Below are 20,566 nucleotides of genomic sequence, written 5' to 3' on the forward strand. Positions count from 1 at the left end.
GCTTTTCCCACCCTTGGGTTTTATGGCTTATAATATGTCAGACCATGTAACTGTTTTCTGTGTTGTCAGTGGGAATAAGGTAGAAGGAGATTTTCAGATGTCATCTCTTATATTGCCAGAGCCATAAACATACTCTCAGCCTTCTTATTGCAACAATTTTTAAGTCACCTGGACATCAAATTTTTTGGTTGTATTTGCTTCTGTAGCTTTATTTGCTTCTAATGATAGTTCATTGCAGTGGTCTTTAAGATAGCTATTAATTGCAGTGGTTTGGTTTGATTGTAAAAGCAGATACCAAGTACAAAGTTCTAGGGGGGAAAAGCTTTCATCAATACTTTCATCGCTGGTGTTCAGCTCTGGATTCTTCAAGCAGGCTGAAAATTCAATTCAGCTTTGAACAATCTGTAGATCTTAGGAAAAAACAATAAATGGAAAAAAAAAGAGGGAGGGATAAGCAAAAAAGGCAGTGGCTCACTGAAATGTGCTTTATACACACAAACGCCTAATGTTAGCTTCTTGAAACTTTGGCAATTCTTTGCCCATTCTATCTGCGAGTGCTCAGGATTGCTACCCGCTTTACAATGCAGGTTGCAGGATGTGATGCTAAGTGAGATGTGCTCACCTGTACTTCTAATTTGCTCATACATGCAATGCAAACTTGAAATACTATCTGGTTTAAATAAAACATGAAATGCTTGAAAGGTGCTAATAATATGACAATAGTATTTTGTCTGTGGTCAAATACTATTAGGGATCCTTTGCTTGCAATCTAAAAGGAGTTCATATTAAACGTCAGTGGAAAAGTATATCAGTCATCTTTAAGTTAAATAAAAGAATAAATAAAAGAATAAATAAAAGAATAAATAAAAGAATGGCTTGGCTTCAGTACTAACAAATTGTCACCTGTTTTATTCAGTTATGATGCAGTTCTGCAGTTCTACTGACTTAGTAAGCTTACATCTATACAATAGACTAGATTGAGTCATGGACTCCAATTTTGCCATTCTGGCAATAGCATTTTAGTGTTTCAGTATTGTTTTAGAGAAAGATGCCTCATAAGGAACATCTGCTTTTTAACTACGTATTTCCAGAAACATACTGTTAAGGCACAGCCTTAGTGTACTTCCAAAGTAATGTCTTAAAAAATGAAATTGGCTGTTTTCATTTCTTCTTTTTCAGTGACAAAATTGTATTAAGAGCTGATTAGGTGGCTCTGCAGGAATACAGATGCCTGATTACTGATGCAAAGTCAGATAATCATTTAGACCTAAGCATATTGGAATGTCTCTCACATAAAACTTTTATTCTAAGATTTGTGATTCAGCTAATTTAAGATGACATAGACATTAAATGAGTTTTGAGGAGCAATTCAATTGAACAGGTGGATCTGGTAGTCCAGAGATTCCTGTCGTAAGATATTGCTTTATAATATTGCTTTACAGTAGCAACAGTACTTATACAGGTTTTTTTAATAGTTTCACTCTTGAAAGCAAAGTGAAAATAATTTTAAAGGGGAAATTTTTAAGTCTTGTGTAGGTATTTTATTTTTTTTTTAGTTTTGTACCATTGCCTGTATTGTACTGATGTTTTCTGATCATTTTTCTCTTATTCTAGTGCAGTCAAAGGTAGGTTTAGATGCTGTGGGTGTTACCTAATATATGAATATATGTACTAATGTGATAACTCATGTAAAACTTACTGGAGTTCTTTGGCAGAACAGCCAAGACTGTGTTTTACCTGTTAAGGAAATATGTGAGCTTGCAGAGTATAACATATTGAAGCAATGACAAAAATCAGCTGAGTATTTGTCTTATCTATAAATAGTCTGGCTCGGGTACTGGAAGCAGCCTGGATCCAACTCCATGATCACTAGAGAACTGTTTGTGCCAGGCAAGGCAGCTGTGGTTCAAAAGATGAGCCTGGATAATGGAAAAAGATGCAGCAGCATAGAAATGGATGCTCAAGTGACACCTTAGCTGGAAAGCAGGCGCATCAAATGTAATTGCATTGGCTGTGCAGTAAAGGGGCCAGGAGTTGGTAGCTCTTAGTTGCAGAATCGTGCTGTTTAAACATAAGTCAGATCTTGTACTGGAAGAATTTATGGGTTTAATACCCATGTGGTGACAGTTTTTCAAATACACAAATTCCACTCCTGCAGGGTAATGTCAAATGGCAGTTTTGTTTGATTTATAAATAAAATAGTTACTAGATCTGCTTTTCAAAAGTACTGTTTGTTTGTAGATGTTACTATTGTTGAAATACTTGCTTCTCCATGTAGCCCTGGTCTTCTTCAATTAACTATCCTAGACCAGTTCCTGGGATTTGATCTGTTTGTAAATAAATTTGCAGGTACTTGATTATGCTTTCTGTAGCTGACCATGGCTTGAGGTATTCTTTTCATTAAAGTTCTCCAGATATTTTGCCTCTAGATGGCAAATGATAGATCAGCAAAACTGTAGTATTCCATTGCAATAAATCACTCCATAGAGTAACATCCCAGTGGTCACATCACTACTGTTGCTTTTCATCAGCGTTCCACGAATTAACTGCACTGAGTTGTGGACCCCATTAATAGATGGAGAGAGCAGAATGTTTTCGCTGTGGTGAACCTTCACTTTGTCACTGCCAGCATCGTATGGTCAGTTAAGAAACAAAATCACCTGAGTAGAAACAACTGGGATTAGATTTTGGAATATAAACCTCTTGGTGAAATTCAGCTTTTGCATTTCTGTTTGGATAGCTCTGAATCACAACAGTGGCATCAAATTGTGCTTATTTAACAGTTCTTTAGCTGTCAGATTTAATACAGCATTAATCTGGAAGGATTTAAATGGTACTGCTGTCCTGTATGCAATGGGCTTAAATCTGTTATGTGTCCAGTCCTCTTAACACCCTAACAAAGGGAAGACAGTTTATGTAAACAACTATTTTTCTGAACAAAGTAAGTCTTGCAGAGCACAAAACAATATATTTTTCTTTACTGGTGAGTTGTATTTAGCCTGTGCAATAAGCAATATGCCAACCACCTACTGCACTTTTATCAAATGGTAAGACACCATGGTACCAGTTGATAGGGGTTGGTTCGTTTTCACTTGAACTCCAGATGGAGTAATCAAAAAATAGCTCTTGCATCCCTGCTTTTATTTGTATAGAGAGGGTTCTTAGTGAATTGTTAACTTCATACACTGCAGTAGGTTGTTAACTTCTGTGGTCAGTGCTTGATGGACTATTATACTTCCCCAAATGGGACATCCATAGCTCTCAGTTTGTCTCCATACAGGACTTCTCCCCAAAACTTCTTTTCTGAATTTGTTTGATTTTCATTAGGGAAAATTCTAATGACAGTGAAATGTTTATACCTCAAAACTTTGGGAAAGTGTCTGTCACCTTCCTTGTCTTCAGCAAGTTCATAATTCATGTCTTAAAAGTACACATATAATTTTTTCATTATTATTCTATCCTAAAGTCAAATCATTGTCCAGTATTGAGCTCATTCATTCATAGCTGCTTCCCAGTTTTTCTCTTTTCTCAGGGAATATTAAAATATCCCTGAGACACATTACCTCTCACTTTCAGTGAAGAGCTATTTTCTCCCTGTTTGTCCTTTCTAGAACTTTCTCCCTGTGCTCTGCATCAAGTGAAAATCCAGAATCTGGAAAGCAAGATTTAAATCAGTCAACTGTTAAGGGATTGTGGGCACATACACCATATCCATAGTGAATCCAGGTCTTTTCAGTAATGCAGAGGTTATCTTTGCTGTGTAATCGTTTGCTGTTCTTGAGTTCTGGTAGCTTTTGTATCTGTGTGAATGTTTACAGTGTTGGTGCAGATTGTTTCTTTATTTTTTTCCTGCCCACACTGTTATTTTTCTGCTTCCAGACTAGCAGGGGTAATAGAACATATTCACGCTAACCCAGGAGGCCATGGAAATAGATACATTTTTCTGGTGTTAAAAGTGGGACATTAATTTCTTCTGCACTTCCATACCACTTCTTGATTGGAACTGAATTTTAATGTGTTTCTTTCTGCTAATAGACAATGAATGAATTTGGCTGCTATTGTACATGTTCAGCATCAATGAGTTTTTTCAAAATGTATTAGAAATATTTTGTAAGCATTTTAAAGCAGGGAAATAAACAGCTCTATAGCTAGGGTGGCTATCAGTCAAATTAGTCAAAATGATCTTTCAATATACCACCAAGAGCTGAGCTCTTCCTCATATTCCGCTTTCTCACTCTCTATGATGCTTTGGGTGGCTCAGGAAGATGCTGGAGTTGCTGAAAAAAAGAAAAACTTCATGAGAGGTAGAGTCATTCTTTCTAGGTAGAAAAAGTATTTCTGTGTCTCCCCTTTCTGTAGCTTGTGCTTTGTCAAAATGACACTTGACTCCCGTTCACAAACCAGAGTAATTACCCTCTGTGGTACTGTAAGTGACTGCCTGAAGTCACACGTGAGACAAGATTTGCAGGGAAAAATGATCTTTTATTAGAACAACTGATAGAGGTGAAAACAACAGACAGGCTGAGAGGCACACATGCCTTTTGCCTTACTCTTGTCTCGAAAGCTGCTGTTCAGTTTGGAAGACCAGTCATTTCTCAAGTGCACTTCAGGAATACTAATTTGGGAACCTGATTAGGCTCTCTCTGATAGTCGGTAACTTTTATAAATGAGCAGCACTACCATAATCTACTGGCTAAATTAGGACTAGGCCATAGGATATTGTAGGTAATTCTTACTTGAAAGATATTTAACACAGATGCTATGGTAAAGCTGCTACTTAAATACAGAAGCACGCAGGTAAAGAATGGAAGGATGCAGGATGCTTCTGATGGCCAGGAACGGACTTCTGGGTTAAAAAGCTGACTGCTTCACTGAAGCAATGTCAGTGTTTCCACCCATTATATTTCTGTTTTGCTGTCATTCAGGTATACACTTCTGTTGGAGAACAAGTAGCTGAGTAAACAGGTTAAGTGGAGTTGACTGTTCATGATCTGCAGTAGGATAACAATATTTTATATTGTTAGTGATTCATAGTTATGGTTTTATAAGCCATTTACCTCAAACTCTAAATCATTGTTAAAACGAACAAAACAGAAGGCTGAAAAAAAGGAAGCATTAAAAGAATCTGAATGAGGAAAAACAGGAACAGACCCCCCCCCCTTTTTTTTTTCCAGTATGCCTTACTATAGCCCTTTTAGATATATCCAAATAAAAATGGTAAACAGTTCAACACATTTAAGGTATAGTGGAAAGGGAAACCATGCACATGGTTGGCAGACCTTGTTTTTTGCAGACATGACTGGTTTCCTCATTTGCAGAATCATATTTGCTGTGAACAAAGGCTTCCTGATTGTCATATGAACTTGACTAGAAATCTGTCCTGCAGCTAAAGAGATATCAAATATTAATATTTGTGCTTCTATAGCTAAAGGCGTGTGTATTGAATTGGTCTTGAGTCTGGATATAGCTAGAGCCTCTTGTAAAAGCCAAATGCAATTTAAAAATTACAATGATAAATCAGTGCCATGTATTTTGTCTATAACTGATACTAGGTAAAATCAGATACAACCTGAGTCTGACATAAAAGATAAAGGCAAACAAAGCAGAGAAAATTGTGTTTACCAGGGAAGGGAATATCTTCTTGGGTTTTGTGTTGTTTTTAATTCAGAGTAGGAGGCAGCAGGAGGTTTTGTGTGTTAAAGACGTATACAGGCATAGGCAGAGATCATTTGCTCTGTATTTTAAATACAGGGAATTGTAGCTGTTGTGTAATGAATGAGTTAAAAGAAAATTGTGGTTTGTGTCATAGCGCAGGTAGATGCTGTTGTGCAAGTCTTGCAATCCGTAATACATCAGAACAGTTTCTTCTTTCAGCTTGGATAAATAATGCCCATAGAAGTAAGTGCCTGGAGAACATAAAGCAGTGTCTGTTCTTCCTATAAGTACACACAGGTTCCCCAGTGGCTCTGATGCAACTTGACTTTTAATAACTGGGCCTTATGCTTGGCTTCCTTCTCTCAAAATCAGGCTGCAACAGCAGGACGTGTGTTGACCTTTTATCTTTCAGAAGACACAGGAACCAGGGGGGACTTCTTGGCAGGAGGTCTTCCCTCTACCTTCCCAGGCAAAAAAGTGCTCAAGTAGCAATATGTAAATATTGGGTACTCAACCTGGTGATCTCTCCATTTACCTTTTGGCTTTTATGCACGTTGGTCATTAAGGCTTGAAGTTTTGATGGTCCCCCATAAGCTCTGTCTTTTTAAAACAAGATTGTCAATTCTTCCTGTAGTGTAACCATGGAAACAGGCAGGGAACCCTTAAAGAAAGTGATCGAACATGCTGTGCTAATTAAACCTACCTTTCAGTTTTCTTTCAGTTGAAGGATGTGGTTAAATCAATTTTGCATGAGTAAGCATATTTGGGTATGCAAAAGGCTATAAAATATGTAGCAAATTTTTCTTGCAGAAGGGTATCTGGAAAAAAACCCAACCCTGATAACTGTCATCTATTTGCATCTGGAGCATCAAAACAAGAAATGCAGTATCTTGTTAGTGTTTCATATATATATATATAGATAGCATTCATTTAAAACTGTAAATATGTCTGAAAGATGAGGGCATTTTTTCATGCTTTAAGTGTGATGAGAGACATTTGCTTTAATTTTGAGTCTTCAAGTGAAAGTGTTCATAGTTGCAAATGCTTTCTTTGTCTCTAGTGTTACTCAGAAAAAAGCAAACCTTGCCCTTGCTCTCTCCCTGAGGGAGACCAACTCCTCTGAGGCATTAGCCTAATTCAGGCCCTTTCAGTTCTGCACAGGGGCAGTGACTGACGGCCAAATTTTAGTCTCAGTTGTTCATTCCTGCTTTCCACTGGGCTATTTAGTTTCCAAAGTAGTGTATATGCCCAGCTAGGAAACCAATTGGTCACAACTTAAAACATGACCTGTACCCATTAACCTCTTAAAGCCGATGATGCTGTCTGATTGAGTGTACAACTCTGACTTGCTTTTACAAATCACAGTTTTGTTTATGACTTTCTCCATTCCAGTACTGATATTTTTATAACTGAGAAACCAGATGTAGCAGCTTACCTCAAATGAGGTTTTCATGGTGTTTTGGGAGTGAAGAGCAGAATAAAGAAAAACATTTAGTTGTTGAACAGGCTGGGGTTAACCCAAAAGGCCCATCCTTTGAAAATTGGAGGGATTTTAGTTAACTTGGAAGGGATTAGAGGTGACGGGACCTAGAAGCAGTGGGCTGAGGAAACAGGCTAAGCAGCAGTGACAGCAAGCTGGGAGGACTGTATCCATGCTGAACAATTACACAAGAAGAGGAAAGGTGTGCTTAGGCTAACTATATCACTTGCAAAACTCCATACTGGCCAGTAAAGTGGCAGAAACTGTGAGGCAAGCGTGTATATTGTATCGTGTGCAGTGTGATGTCTGGTTTAGCAAGTTGGGTACTCATTCCTCCCTCCACAGGAGATTTCTTGAGTGTGTGGATCAAGGACTTTGTGACATGGGAACCTGAGTTCATTTTTAACCCCACAAGCTCTAAAGTTTTTTTGAAGTTTCCTCCAAATCACATGATGTTTCTGGCTTCTTGAAAATACCTTCCCCCTGCATGCTTATGTCTTTTTTTCTGTCAAAGTTAGGTAGAAGATTAGAGAGGAAATAATTTGCAACCAAATTCAGCCTTTCTCAGGCAAGACTAAACAGGGCCTCTGACAGGCAAAGAAGAAGTGGTGGCATTGACCCTCCAGGCTTCTCAAATCCCTTCATAATTTTTATTTAGCTTAATAATATTAGGTCTGTGTCCACAAATTCAGGGACTGCTGGTTATTTTAGTTACATGGGACATAGGTGCTCAGAAACTCGGACTTGTTAATGTATCTCTGGGCTAGGAAAAAGAATTTTTCTTACCAGTTAGAGCATTTGGTGGTTTCTGATTTCCTGGAAGCAAACCCATTAATCTGGAGGCTCAGGCAATGCAGAGCATGAGAGTGACCTTCCTCTGGCCTCTTTGGGGTTGTACCTGGTCATGAGCCAAGTTATTCATGAAGCTGGTGGCCAAGTGCACAAACGTAAAAGAGATGGAAGTCTGAAAACTAAAACCAAAAAAGGCTATTCATATTTGATTTTTCTTTTTATTAAATTGTGGCATACAAGTCAAATTATTCCCCTACACTGGTCTAATTGCTATAATCAGCTGATAATACAATCGACTGGCAAGATTTGCCATCATTACTATGGAGATATATTCACTGAGATTAACTGTTCTTAAATAGCTCCTCCAGTGTATTAAGAATAAAGGTGTAAAGGATTCTCATCTGCCCTTATGTGAATTCTTGTGTTGCATTTTTCTTTATGAGTGTATGCCTTTGCTTTTTGGTTTCTGTAAGGTGTAATACATGAAATTCTGTTTGAGTAATTTCATTTGTTTTGTAAAAGGGAAATAAGTAGTTTGGGAACACAAAAATCCCCAGTAGTGCATTTTCCTGATTTCCATTACCTGTGCGTGCCCAGTGTTCCCAAGCAGGGGAGCAGATAGTCTCAAGGTGGCAACTAGGAGCAAATTATGTGGAAAAGGTGTTTGCAGGCCTGTGATGGGAACCATCACCATAGCCCTGAAAATCTTTTCCCATTTCCTGGATGAGAGGGGCTTCTGTAGGAGAACTGTTAAAAAGGTATGCTCTCTACTGTTTTTATCAGCATATGAGGGTCTCTTCTAAAATCTTTCCAATTTTACATGAGACATTATGGTTGTGTAGCAATATAAATGCTTTTAAATGATTTGACAAGCTTAAAAGACAATTATTGTAAACAGTATATTTTTAGTAGGCCACAGATTTCATTGAAATGATTTCTGCTTCTGAGGTTGGTGCACTGCCAATATACGTTTGTGGAGAGAAAAGAATTTTACACATACCATTTTCTAAAGCATTACTGCATTATTAATATTTATTTAAATGGTAATGTGTGTTTCTACTGCTTTCAAATATAAACTTGAATAAGCAGGCTGGGGTTTGCAGTCTAAACTGTGGAAGGTTTCCTTAGGCTTCCCTGAAGAAAAAACCCCAAATCTCATCTGTGGCACTATTTGCCTGGGAGTTTCCTTTTCATCCCCTTTTTCTAAATGACATTGAAATGAAAGACTATCAATGGCTAAGGATGAACAGTTAATGGAAATCAAAATCTTTATCTGTCTTTCATTTAGGTATACCATAGTGTATCTTTGCATCTCTCCGGGGCCTGTGGTTGTCATTATGAAAAGCATATTTTATTATTCCTTCATAATATTCACAGGTCTGTTTATCCAGGTAATAATGATAGATGCTACCATGTTATTTCGTTAAGTAACTTATTCCAATACTAGAAATAAAAACGCTTGCAACATGTTGTCATGTTATGTGATGTGTGCTCATATGTTCTTTTAGGATCATAACTATAGAGCAGACTATTTCTTTGTTTTGCTTGTATTAATTTGTTTGCATTTACCCCACAGGTCTTGCAAGAGCTAAATCAGTTCCCAGCCATACATATTCCAATGAAGTGGTAACTCTATGGTACAGGCCTCCAGATGTCCTTCTGGGATCAACAGAATATTCCACTTGCCTTGACATGTGGTAAGTATAGAATCCTTGCACAGAACTCTATGTAGGTGTTTTAGCTCTGATTTTTTTTATATGTGTAAAATAATCATGTCACACGATTCGTGGTACAGGTTAAAAAACTTGTGTAATCTTTGTGGTCCACTCAGTAGCTCCCTAAAGGAATCCTTCCTGCCAGCTCACTGTTTAGCAGCTGCTACCTGCTGTTGACACACAACTAGAAGAGCCATTGGTGCCTTGCAAGAGACTGCGTTGTTGCTTGACTTTTGTAGTCATAATGTGATATTTCGATATGATAGGATAGGATACTTGTTTTGCAGAAGACAGACCTTCACCATGCCCAGCTGTAGCAAGGACAAACCCAGGATTGTCTGAATGCATGAAGCTACTGTACTTGTTAGCAGTAAATCAGTGTGGCACATCACTGCATAGCTTTCTTTCAAACCTATGGATTTTATGCAGGTCTGCAGGTTTGAAAAGGCGGTTTGATGTGTACAGTATATAGCACTTTGCTCCTTTTTGATAACATCATTTAGTATTGCGTTAAAGAAAGAAGGTGTTTGGTTTTCTGACCAAGGTGGAGGTTCTTTGTTTATCCTGTAGGTTTTCAGGTCACAGGATTTCTATAATCTGTACAAATTCTATAATTAGCAAGAGCTTCAACTGTGTTACTGGAAGCAATGCATGTTGATTCAAGAAACAGAAATGTGGAAAAAATACTTTTCCTTAAAAGTCTCATGCTCCAGAAGACATTATTTTTTTAATATGTATTTGACTTTTTAGATTTATATAACTCATTTCATTTGAGAAAAAAAGATAAATATACAGGGCAAGTTTCAGAAAAATATAATGCTTTTTTTTTGTAGTTTGCTGAAATGTCTTTCTTTAACACAGGCAACATAAATGCGGATTAATGATTATGTTAGAATCCAGAGGTAACCATAAGATAAGGTTAAAAGGACCTTGTGTTTTCATATGGTGGTGAATAGCATTTGTCAAGGTAATCTTGCAGAGTAGTATTGAAACTGATTGCCTATCAGGAATATTTTTTTTTGCCGAGGAAAGGAACTAAGCATGACTGGGTTGTGTTTAGTCTTTAGCCAAGATCAGAGAATGTGGGATGAAAAGCTGCGTTTTCCTGAAAATCTCATCTAGTTTGTTCCCATAGCACTGTTAAGTCTTGGCTCCTGGGGGCAGGAGTAAGAAGCTGCAGGGTTATTTCATTTGAAGGGGTTACAGAGTATAAATACTAGAATATCTAATACTGAAGAGAGTGTTTAATATAACTGGGCCTCTGGCTGCTTTAGTTCCTTGACCTGTAAGGGTAGATGAACTAAGAGGCAGAAAAAGGCGGGTGAGCAAACTTCTCCAAATGTGAATGTTGTGATATTGCAACTGAACCAGAAGCAAAGACAGAATCTTCTGTATCAGCTGTGTGGTTTTCTTCAAACCATTCTTCACCTCACAGATAGAAAATAATTTCCCCCTGCATCTCAGCTTCTCAGGTACCCTAAAACCATCTTGTTTTCCCAAAGATCAGGCTCAGCCTGGTATCGTGACAAACTCTATGCGAACTCCATGTCCCATCTGCTCCTGACATGCTGCAGTTGCCTCTTTTCCAACCTATACTTCGACTTGCGTAGAGTGAGGCAGGACAGCTGTATCAGAAGATGAAAATAGCTGGGAGAAATAAATAGTTCTTTCCCCTCATTTACTTGAAGTTCAGTCTGTGTTCAGTTCTTGAGAGTTCCACATGTTTGTGTATGTGTGTAGATGCATGTCTCAATTTGTGAAGTACAAAGAGAATGAGAGGATATATGGAAAGGTGTAAAGAAACTCTTAAGATGCTTCCTTAGTCAAAAGAGACATTGGAAAATTATTTTTTTAAAAACACCAATTCTAAAAGTTACTGCACTTTGAAATGAGGAGATTTTTTTATTGGTTTGGTTTCTTTGCTTTGTTGGGTTTTTTCAACTGAACAAAGGGGTTTAAAACATTTTTGATTCTCACTGAAACTTATACCACAAAGAAAAACAGTTCACTCAAAAGTTCAGTAGTTTGTCAAAAATAGACCTTTTAATGCCCCTCCCAATAATGATTTTAGTAAAAGAGCTATTAAAGAATACAGTCAAACTATGTGGTGTTACTGTGATAGAGGTCAAATTAAGCCATGCAGCTAATAGAAGCATTTCAAACTTACTGTAAATGCAGACTATTTCCTTCATAATCATATGTTTATATTCAAATTACATGAACAGCAGGGAAGATCAAGAAAGGACACAAAATGCCATGTCAGCATTCCAGGTCATTATGTTGTGTCCTGACAAAAACGATACAAGAGTACCAGGGAAGACAATTATGTCTTAAATGATACCAATACATGATGTTCTGTTTTACAGAGTATTATTTCACATAGGTCTGAAAAAGATTCAGGTGGTCAGGGATAGAGGTGGTGAGTTCTGCTTCAAATTAAAAACATCATACTGCTCTGTTACAAGATTAGTAGCCCTTACAATAATTTTGCTGCCCTGTACCCACTGGAGAGCTATGAAAAGCTTAGAAAAAAGTCCTAGCAATAGTTTCTTTCACATGGCAGGAATTCATGTAGAGGCTCAGTTACTGCCACAATAGAAATCAGAATAGAGCAAATGTATATTGTGTGTGACAAAAGAGCTTTAGGTTTTTACTTCTACACTTTGCTGGGTTACCTGAGACAGCGCTTCCAGATTAATTGCAAGAGGTACAGTTGCATGTTAAGGTCACTTATGCTTATTTGGCACATCTAATAGTATGCTCTGCTGGAGCACAGGCAGGCTTGGGGCTTTATACACTGGTTATACATAGCTGGGCCATAATTACATTAAAACCACTTAGTGGAATCCCAGAGTGGGAGGAAGGGAGGCACAGAGAAACCTACCTACCATCAAATTCCAAGATAATTTGGTAATTTGTTATCAAAAGTGTATTTGTAACATTAGCATTTTTATGCAATTACCAGCATTATGTCCTTATGGTAGATAGCGTGTGCACTCCTGTGTCCTTATTGATGATCCACATGATGACAAATGTAGGCAGCCACTTCACTAAATATTTAAATAATGTTGAGATAGAAAGCCCAGCTATTTCTTCCATTTAGGGGGGGGGAAGAAAAAAAAAAGATTAACGGCCTTTGCTATAGCCATGATAAATCACATTTCATGGTGGTTCCCCAGCAATGGAAAGTGGGGCTGCTTCTAAGTAGAAGACCAGCTGCATGAAAAAAAGAGTCCAAATATCAACCACTGGACAGTGGCTGGGAAGCAGGTGGCAGAGGCTGCAGGCTATTTTTACACTTCATTTGCTGGTGTAGGGCATTAGGATAGTAACTAAAAGCTAATGATCCACATGCAGTGTTACATTCTCCTGTGTTCCTTTTTAAATAGCTAGAGGCAATAAAATAATATTAATGAAGACGTACATGCATTAGTGGTGTCAGGCTCGTGACGGAAATCAATGTGGTGGGCTTTGTGATTTACTGCTGACAGCATTTAGTGCAGAGGCATTGTGTGAATGTATTATACTACCCATGACTGCATCAAAGAGTTGTGATAACCTTTGATATACCCTTTTTTTTCCTTTGTCCTCTTGTTGAGGACTTACTGGTAGCTAGTAAAATGGCTTTTAACTGCCTCTGGTGTAACTTGTCCTAAGCCTTGAATTTTACAGTGCTTTGAAAGTCAATGCAAAAATGAGCTTCAATACATAAAGGGTTTATGTTTACTAAAACCCATATGTAAGTAATACAGAAACAGAGGGGAAAGAATTCCCCAATGAGCCTGTTCTGTTTGTTCCTTAAAGGAAGAATATAGTATCAGTAAATGAAGTAGTTTAAACAAATTATTGAATCCTTTTTGATTCTGGTAATGTGTGCACTGCTACATCTGGGTTGCTTACATCAAGAAGCCGCTAGGGATATTTTATTTTGAAATACAGCTGTCTTTTAACAGCTGGCAATTTTTTGCATATCCTGTTCTTTTGCTTTTAAAAAATGCATTCTTAGTCACAGTTCAGGTAAACTGAGAAGTTATGGGCTGTGATGTATTTTAAATTCACTTTCATTAAGTAACATCAGGTATGTTTAGTGCTGTGGAAGAAATCACTTAAAGCTGGGTAGTCAAATGTTATGAAATTGCTTATTAAATCACTGTTATTTAACTTTGTAACGTCTGGATTGATAGACGTGATTTCAAATCTGATCTTAATTTAGGGAAAGCTCTTCATATGGAATTTTTATATCCTATTATTAGAAAAAGAAATGGTTCTTTTCAGGAACACACCAATTCTAACACATAGCCTGCTCCTGGTGCCGATTTGAGTACTCACTGTAATTCCATGCACGCTTCCATGAATATTTGACCGATGAAGACCTACGACAGTAATTAAGATATTTATTAAATAAAAATGGATCTTGTCTTAGACACAGGAGTGCCAAATTATGTTTTTACACGGGGGGTATTACAAAAGCATCTTTATCCAGTTTCTGCTGTAAACAGTTTGCAGTGAGAGAAATCCGAGAGCACGAGTCCCAGTACACCCTGAAGAAATACTGCTTGGGGCCTGAGCTAGAAAACAGCATAGGGTAAATTAGTTCTTTTGCCCTCAGTGTTCTTTCTGATTATGACTTTCACTCCAAGGAAATGCTAATCTGTAGAATATTAAGGTGAGGATTTTGCAGTAACTATCACGGTACTGTTAATTAACCTTCTTTTGTTGTCAGTGAGTTCTTCAGTACTTTTATCATCTGAATTAGCTTTTGACTGGAAAATTCTCATAAGGTCAAATTCATAGAAATACTGTGTGTGAGGAAACAGTCTTGGTCTGTAGTTACTGGAAGGGCATTTCAGTTCTTGTCTAAAAATTATTTTCGTCCATTTAGAACATAAGATTTGCAGTCAGTTTTCCAGTGCCGGAAATACGTTTCATGTGTGTCAGGAAAGTATCTCATTATGGTATCTGGATCCAGAAGAGAAAACCAGGCAGAACATGTTCAACAGAAAAGTATCTCATGACAAAATATTCCACAAGTTTGACAGTTGTTTTCTTGAGCTTTTTCTGCCTTCTGCTTTTCAGAACAAGTAAGTCTAACAGAAAGATAACATGCGAAAGGGTATCAATCATGTGCATTTTAATCCCTCATGAATATAATATTTCTTAATATCCCATATTAAGCACTGTTACAGGGGTTTGGGTCACAAAACAAATTTCTGAAGCTTTTATTTCTAGGTAGTTCAGTGGCACAGGCAGCTCTTCACTTGTAATTCCAGTTGCTTCAAGACTGACTAAAGAATACTTTGAACTATCATACCTTCAAGTATATTATTTTTCGTTCATTGCATCTGCTTTCTGCAGAAATTTTAATACTGTTCTTTGCCATCATGGGGGGGAAATTGTACTTCACTCATTACTTCTCATGCGAGAACTGTAATCTGCTTGCCTTTTCGCCCCTATTCTTTGACTAGACCATATCTCCGTTTACTTGGTTTTCATAAAATCCTTCCCCTTGTGAAAATCCTGCACACTGAAAACAGGCTTCATGATCAGATAGAAACCTTTGGTGAAGACCCAGCATAGGTCTTCACTGTGAAAAATGTACTGAGGGTTACCACCTGCACTGAGCCTACTAGAAAGCAGATCTGTTCAGAGCAGAAAGTTCAACACTTTAAAACATGTATAGTAAGCATACGTGCTCTCTATAACTTTTTATTTAAGTGTAAACTAAAGTTTATTTAGGAAAGAACTCATTTCAGAGTGTGTCTGTAGTCCCTTTTATGGATCCATCAAGAAAAATCAGAATATTAATTCAAGGAAACAACCCTAACAACTTTTTATAGGTTACACCTCACCAAAGCTTTTATGTTATTTTTTAAACAGTATTCAAGTAGAGTTAGCCTGGAGATTCTTCCTGTCACATTATGGGTCTTTGTTACACAGAGACAGGAATGTGAATTCTTAAGCCAAAAAGATATAAACCTAACCCAACAGTAAGCAAGTTAATTTTAAGGGAGTACCCTCTTGAATAATAAAAGCTGTGCAGAAAAAAGAAGAGCAGTTTCCTGAGGCATTTTGCAGGCTCATTTACTATGTCAATTTACATGCAAGAGTAACACATTTAGCTGTGCTTACTCAGCATAAAGGTGTATGGTGGCAGTCAGAGTCCCAGGAAATTAAGCAGGACAATGGAAGAGCAATATTAGATGGTATGGCCACATATGGTGCCATCAATACATCAATAGGTTTAGTCACACTTTTTGTCATCAGAGGGTAAGCCACCCATTTCAACATTAAATGGCTGTCACTTTTACTTTGCAGGGTTATCCTGTGCTGGATCACTGGAAAGATCTCTGAACAAAGTCGCAGAGTTTGGCTTATTTATTCACAATTTGAAGTGCTATGAAGAGAGTAGGAAAATTTGAATTGAGTACACTGAAATTAGTTAGGCAAATGTTCTTTTGTCACAAATTATTTCTCAAGCACTGCCCGAAGATGTTATATGCTGAATGTGCACAAATTATACATAAATAACATACCCTTGAAGATGCACCCACGTTAAAGCCAAGTTATTTTTCTGTATTTTATATTTCAAGAAGCAATCTGTGTGTCACAGAAACTAGAGATGGGTGCAGTCTTTGAAGTCATCTTATCCACCCTCCTGTTAATCCAAGTCTGTTCCCTGAAGAATATTCTTAAGTGTTTCAGCTTGTCTAGTGTTACACAACTGTAACAGTGGAGCTTCAAGTCCATTGGGAGGCTGGGGTATAGCACAGTTAAGTGTATTTCTCTAACACCCAACCTAAAATTTTTGTTTCCTAAAGGCATTCTGCTATTTCTAGTTATACTGTCTTGGATCTACCTACAGTTCTGGGAACCATTAAAATCCTAATCAGTTCTTCCCTCTCCTTCCCTGCATAATTTCAAATATAGACTCATCATGTTCTCCCTGTCCTTTGTCTTTTTTGTAGCCAAGAATGACATTGTTTTCTTAATTTTTCCTTACAAACCACTTCTTCTGGCACAAAAATAATTCTTGCTTTGCTCAAAAATATCTCTAACCTGTTTAATAGTTTGTGAGGTTTACAAAAACAAGACTAAATTTCAAGGCCTATTAGAGGCTTTACTTCTTTTCATGTTCAGGGTGTGTGCACTTACACTTTGTGATGCAGGGATCCTATTATATACTCAGTTTCTACTTGCTGGGAACCTAAATTTCACTGGTACCACTAAGACATCTAAAATACCATCCAGCCATCTTGAAGCCTGTAGTGTTGTTACGGCTTTCTGGGAATTTCTATCAATTCAGTATCATGCTTCTTTTTCCTTTTTTTAATATTCATTAAGTCTTCTATTTCTGTAGACTTACTCTTCAGTGTGCTTAACACCATAACCTTTGAAACCAAGCATAAGCTTAATTTTCAAGTGGGCCAAAAGGCATGGCAGTTCTCCAGCTCAGACCTTGAAGATTGTTTATGCTTGTTTCCTCAATGATTTTAATAACCTTTGTATTTTTGTATTAGTTGTTTCAATAACTCCAATACTCTTTCAGTCTCATTTCAGTGTGTGACTAAATGAGTATTAGGTTACACAAGAGTCCAAGACACGCAGTAAGACTCTTCTTTCCAAGCAGGAAATTTTTCGTCACTAGAGTTGTTTGCAGTTTTTACTTGATGTTTGGCTCATGCTTGTGTCAGACCCACTAAAAGTGGAAAATGTTGTAAATAGGGTATGTGAAAAAATATAAAACTTGTCAAAATCTTCTTGTTGCCTTTACAGCATTTCTGTTCAAACAGCTATCTGAAGATTCTCTGCAGATACCAGTACATGCCCTCAATGATATACTGGTTTAATCAAATGACTGTTTTCTGGTTGCAAGAATAGAACTCTAATCCTCTTTTCTTTAGTCTAAATTCAAGTGTTTTATTTCTCATCCTGAATAAATAGCTTCTGACTGAAATCTTGAATTTTTGCCTGAGATCCTAATACTGTTTATAAGTATTTGACTAAGATAAATTGTGCCTATCTGTGCCTAATGAAGCACTAACCAGACTAAATGATAAATGGCAGTTCAATCAATTCAGTTCATTCGGTAACCAGCAGAAGCATATGGAATGTAAATTTTAACCTCTTTTGTAAACACCTGAACTGTTCTAAAATTGGACTGGAACTGTACTTTCAAAAGTTTTCTCTACTTTACAATGCCTAAGGAGAAACTTTGCTTAATATACCGATGCTTTGGGATGTGGAATTAGAAAATAGTGATGCTTGTTTAATTTTCTTCTTCAAGAAATTTAACTATAAGCTCTCATTGTCCTGCAATGTAAAATTATTTCATTAGCATTAGAACAAGGGTTAATGGGTTCAAACTTAAACAGGGGAAGTTTAGGTTGGATATATGGAAGACGTTCTTTCCTGTAAGGGTGGTGAGGCACTGGAATGGGTTGCCCAGGGAAGTTGTGAATGCTCCATCCCTGGCAGCATTCAAGGACAAGCTGGACAGGGCCTTGGGCAACATGGTCTAAGGTAAGGTGTCCCTGCCTATGGCTGGGGGAGGTTTGAACCTGGTGATCTTAAGGTCCTTTCCAACCCTAACTATTCTATGATTCTGTGATTCTGTGATTCTATTCAGTAGTGGTCATAGCCTTCAGAAATGAGTAAAGTATGTGTTGTCTGCTGATAATTGTAGTTAAGTAGTATCTATAAATACTCAGCTCTGGCCTTGGTGAAAATATGCAATCAATTTTCATTAAGTTGTTTTATTCTAGAACCAATTCCTTACCAATATATGCACTCATATCTGTAAAATTAAATGCTACTTTCTGAATGCATCATCAGGATGCATAAGCAATAAAAAGGTATATAGTTACTACATTCCAAATAATTTCTTCCGTGAAACAAATTTAAATTATAAGTTATTGCTGGGATTTTGTGTACAGAAACACAACTCTGAATTTCAGGGAAAGGTGCTGTCATAGTTAATTTTCCAAGTTCTTGGTTCATTTTGTTATATATTTGGGGTTATTGAATCAGCATTTGGTTTGGGTGAAGGGATTTTTGTGTGGTTTCATACAGAGACATACAGCATGTAGGTGTTTGCATGCGGAAGTTGTAGAAAAATGTATGTAGCAAAATGTAATTGAACAAGTTAAAATAGACATTTAAATTGGTAGCCAAGGGTGGTATTTTCTCTTAAAATTATTTTTGCTGAGGGAGCAAGCAGCTCCTGAGCTTTCTTCAACCAGAAAGAATGCAGGTGGAAGTTTGTGATTTGTTTCACTTTTCAGATGAAGAAAGTCCACAGGTTATCTGACATTTGAATTAGAGTCACAGCAGCTTTCCTATACTTTTGAACACCTATCCTTTGTGTTGTACTTAGGATGTCTCAGATGTGAGGTGGGCTGATGCCAACCTCATGAAACTTAACTATGACAAGTGCAAGGTCCTACACCTGGGTCGGAGCAGTCCCAGGCACAGCTACAGGTTGGGCAGAGAAGAGATTCAGAGCAGCCCTGGGGAGAAGGATGTGGGGGTGCTGGTCAATGAGAAAATGAACATGAGCCAGCTTCAGTGTGCGCTCGCAGCCGAGAAAGCCAACCGTATCCTGGGCTGCATCAAAAGGAGCGTGACCAGCAGGTCGAAGGAGGTGATCCTGCCCCTCTACTCTGCTCTTGTGAGACCTCACTTGGAGTATTGTGTGCAGTTCTGGTGTCCTCAACATAAAAAGGACATGGAACTGTTGGAACAATTCCAGAGAAGGGCCACGAGGATGATCAGGGGACTGGAGCACCTCCTGTATGAAGACAGGCTGAGAAAGCTGGGACTGTTCAGCCTGGAGCAGAGAAGGCTGCATGGAGACCTCCTAGCAGCCTTCCAGTATCTGAAGGGGACTTATGAGGATTCTGGGGAGGGACTCTTCATTAGGGACTGCAATGATAGGACAAGGCGTAATGGGTTAAAACTGAAACAGGGGAAGTTTAGATTGGATATAAGGAGGAGATTTTTTCCTGTAAGGGTGGTGAGGCACTGGAATGGATTGCCCAGGGAGGTTTCAAATGCTCCATCCCTGGCAGTGTTCAAGGCCAGGTTGGATGAAGCCTTGGGTCAGATGGTTTAGTGTGAGGTGTCCCTGCCCATGGCAGGGGGTTGGAACTAGATGATCTTAAGGTCCTTTCCAATCCTAACTATTCTGTGATTCTATGATTTTTTCCCTCTGATTTCCCAGTACTTCTTAACTGAGTGGAATGAGGGGGACTCATGGGAAGCACCCTTTGAGAGATACCATGAACAGGAGCACTAGTGGGGTGGCTGTTACAGCAGGAAGAGACGGGAGTCTAGCTGCTCAGCCCATTGCAGCACCTCTCAGCCAGAGCTTCTGGGAGATGGGGTCAGCAACCCCCAGAGCTATGGGCTTTGAGTTTCCTTCTTTTATGCTATAAAAATAGGGAAGAAGAAAGCCCAAGTAAGCCCATCCCTGAAATCACCTGTATTTGGGCAGTAGCTCAGTTGAGTGGCTGTGAGCAGCCATATGCCTTTTTCCTTTGTACTCGTCTTTTTCCAGATCTTCCTCCTATGCCAAGCCCTTGAAGTTTGCCTCTGTGCCGTAGTCCTGTTCCCATTCAGCATTCTTCCAAGGGTGCTCTCTCACTGCCGTTCCCACATCCTGTTGCTTGGGAAGCACTCGTACAGAGACCAGCTACTGTGCCCTTATAGGTCTCAACAGCTACCAGCTGTAGTCCTGCTACCTCTACACTTGCCTTCAAACACATGAGAAGCATGCGTACATATACATTGTTTTTAGTAAATGTGCATGCTTGTCCTTCAGCCTGGCACTGATTTAAAAAAAATAAGTAAATAAGTATTATTTAAATCTTGGTAATGGAGACAGAGCCATTGTTGCTGCCCATTTAATCTTTAACAAGTCTTTCTA

General features: G+C 38.2%; 1 protein-coding gene across 5 annotated transcripts in view; it reads left to right on the forward strand.

Annotated features, from left to right (window-relative positions):
• CDK14 (cyclin dependent kinase 14) overlaps positions 1–20,566 on the forward strand; it is a 321,875-nt gene that overhangs the window by 178,877 nt on the left and 122,432 nt on the right. For all 5 annotated transcript variants that reach the window (XM_061369041.1, XM_061369045.1, XM_061369046.1 and 2 more), the window contains one exon: positions 9,504–9,624. In XM_061369041.1, the coding sequence (XP_061225025.1) occupies positions 9,504–9,624 (121 nt within the window). The remainder of the gene's footprint in view (positions 1–9,503; positions 9,625–20,566) is intronic.

The sequence above is a fragment of the Neopsephotus bourkii genome, unplaced genomic scaffold, assembly GCF_033783945.1.
Source record: "Neopsephotus bourkii isolate Nb327-2 ecotype Australia unplaced genomic scaffold, CSIRO-AGI_Nbou_v1 NB_1473, whole genome shotgun sequence".
Lineage (NCBI taxonomy): Eukaryota > Metazoa > Chordata > Aves > Psittaciformes > Psittacidae > Neopsephotus > Neopsephotus bourkii.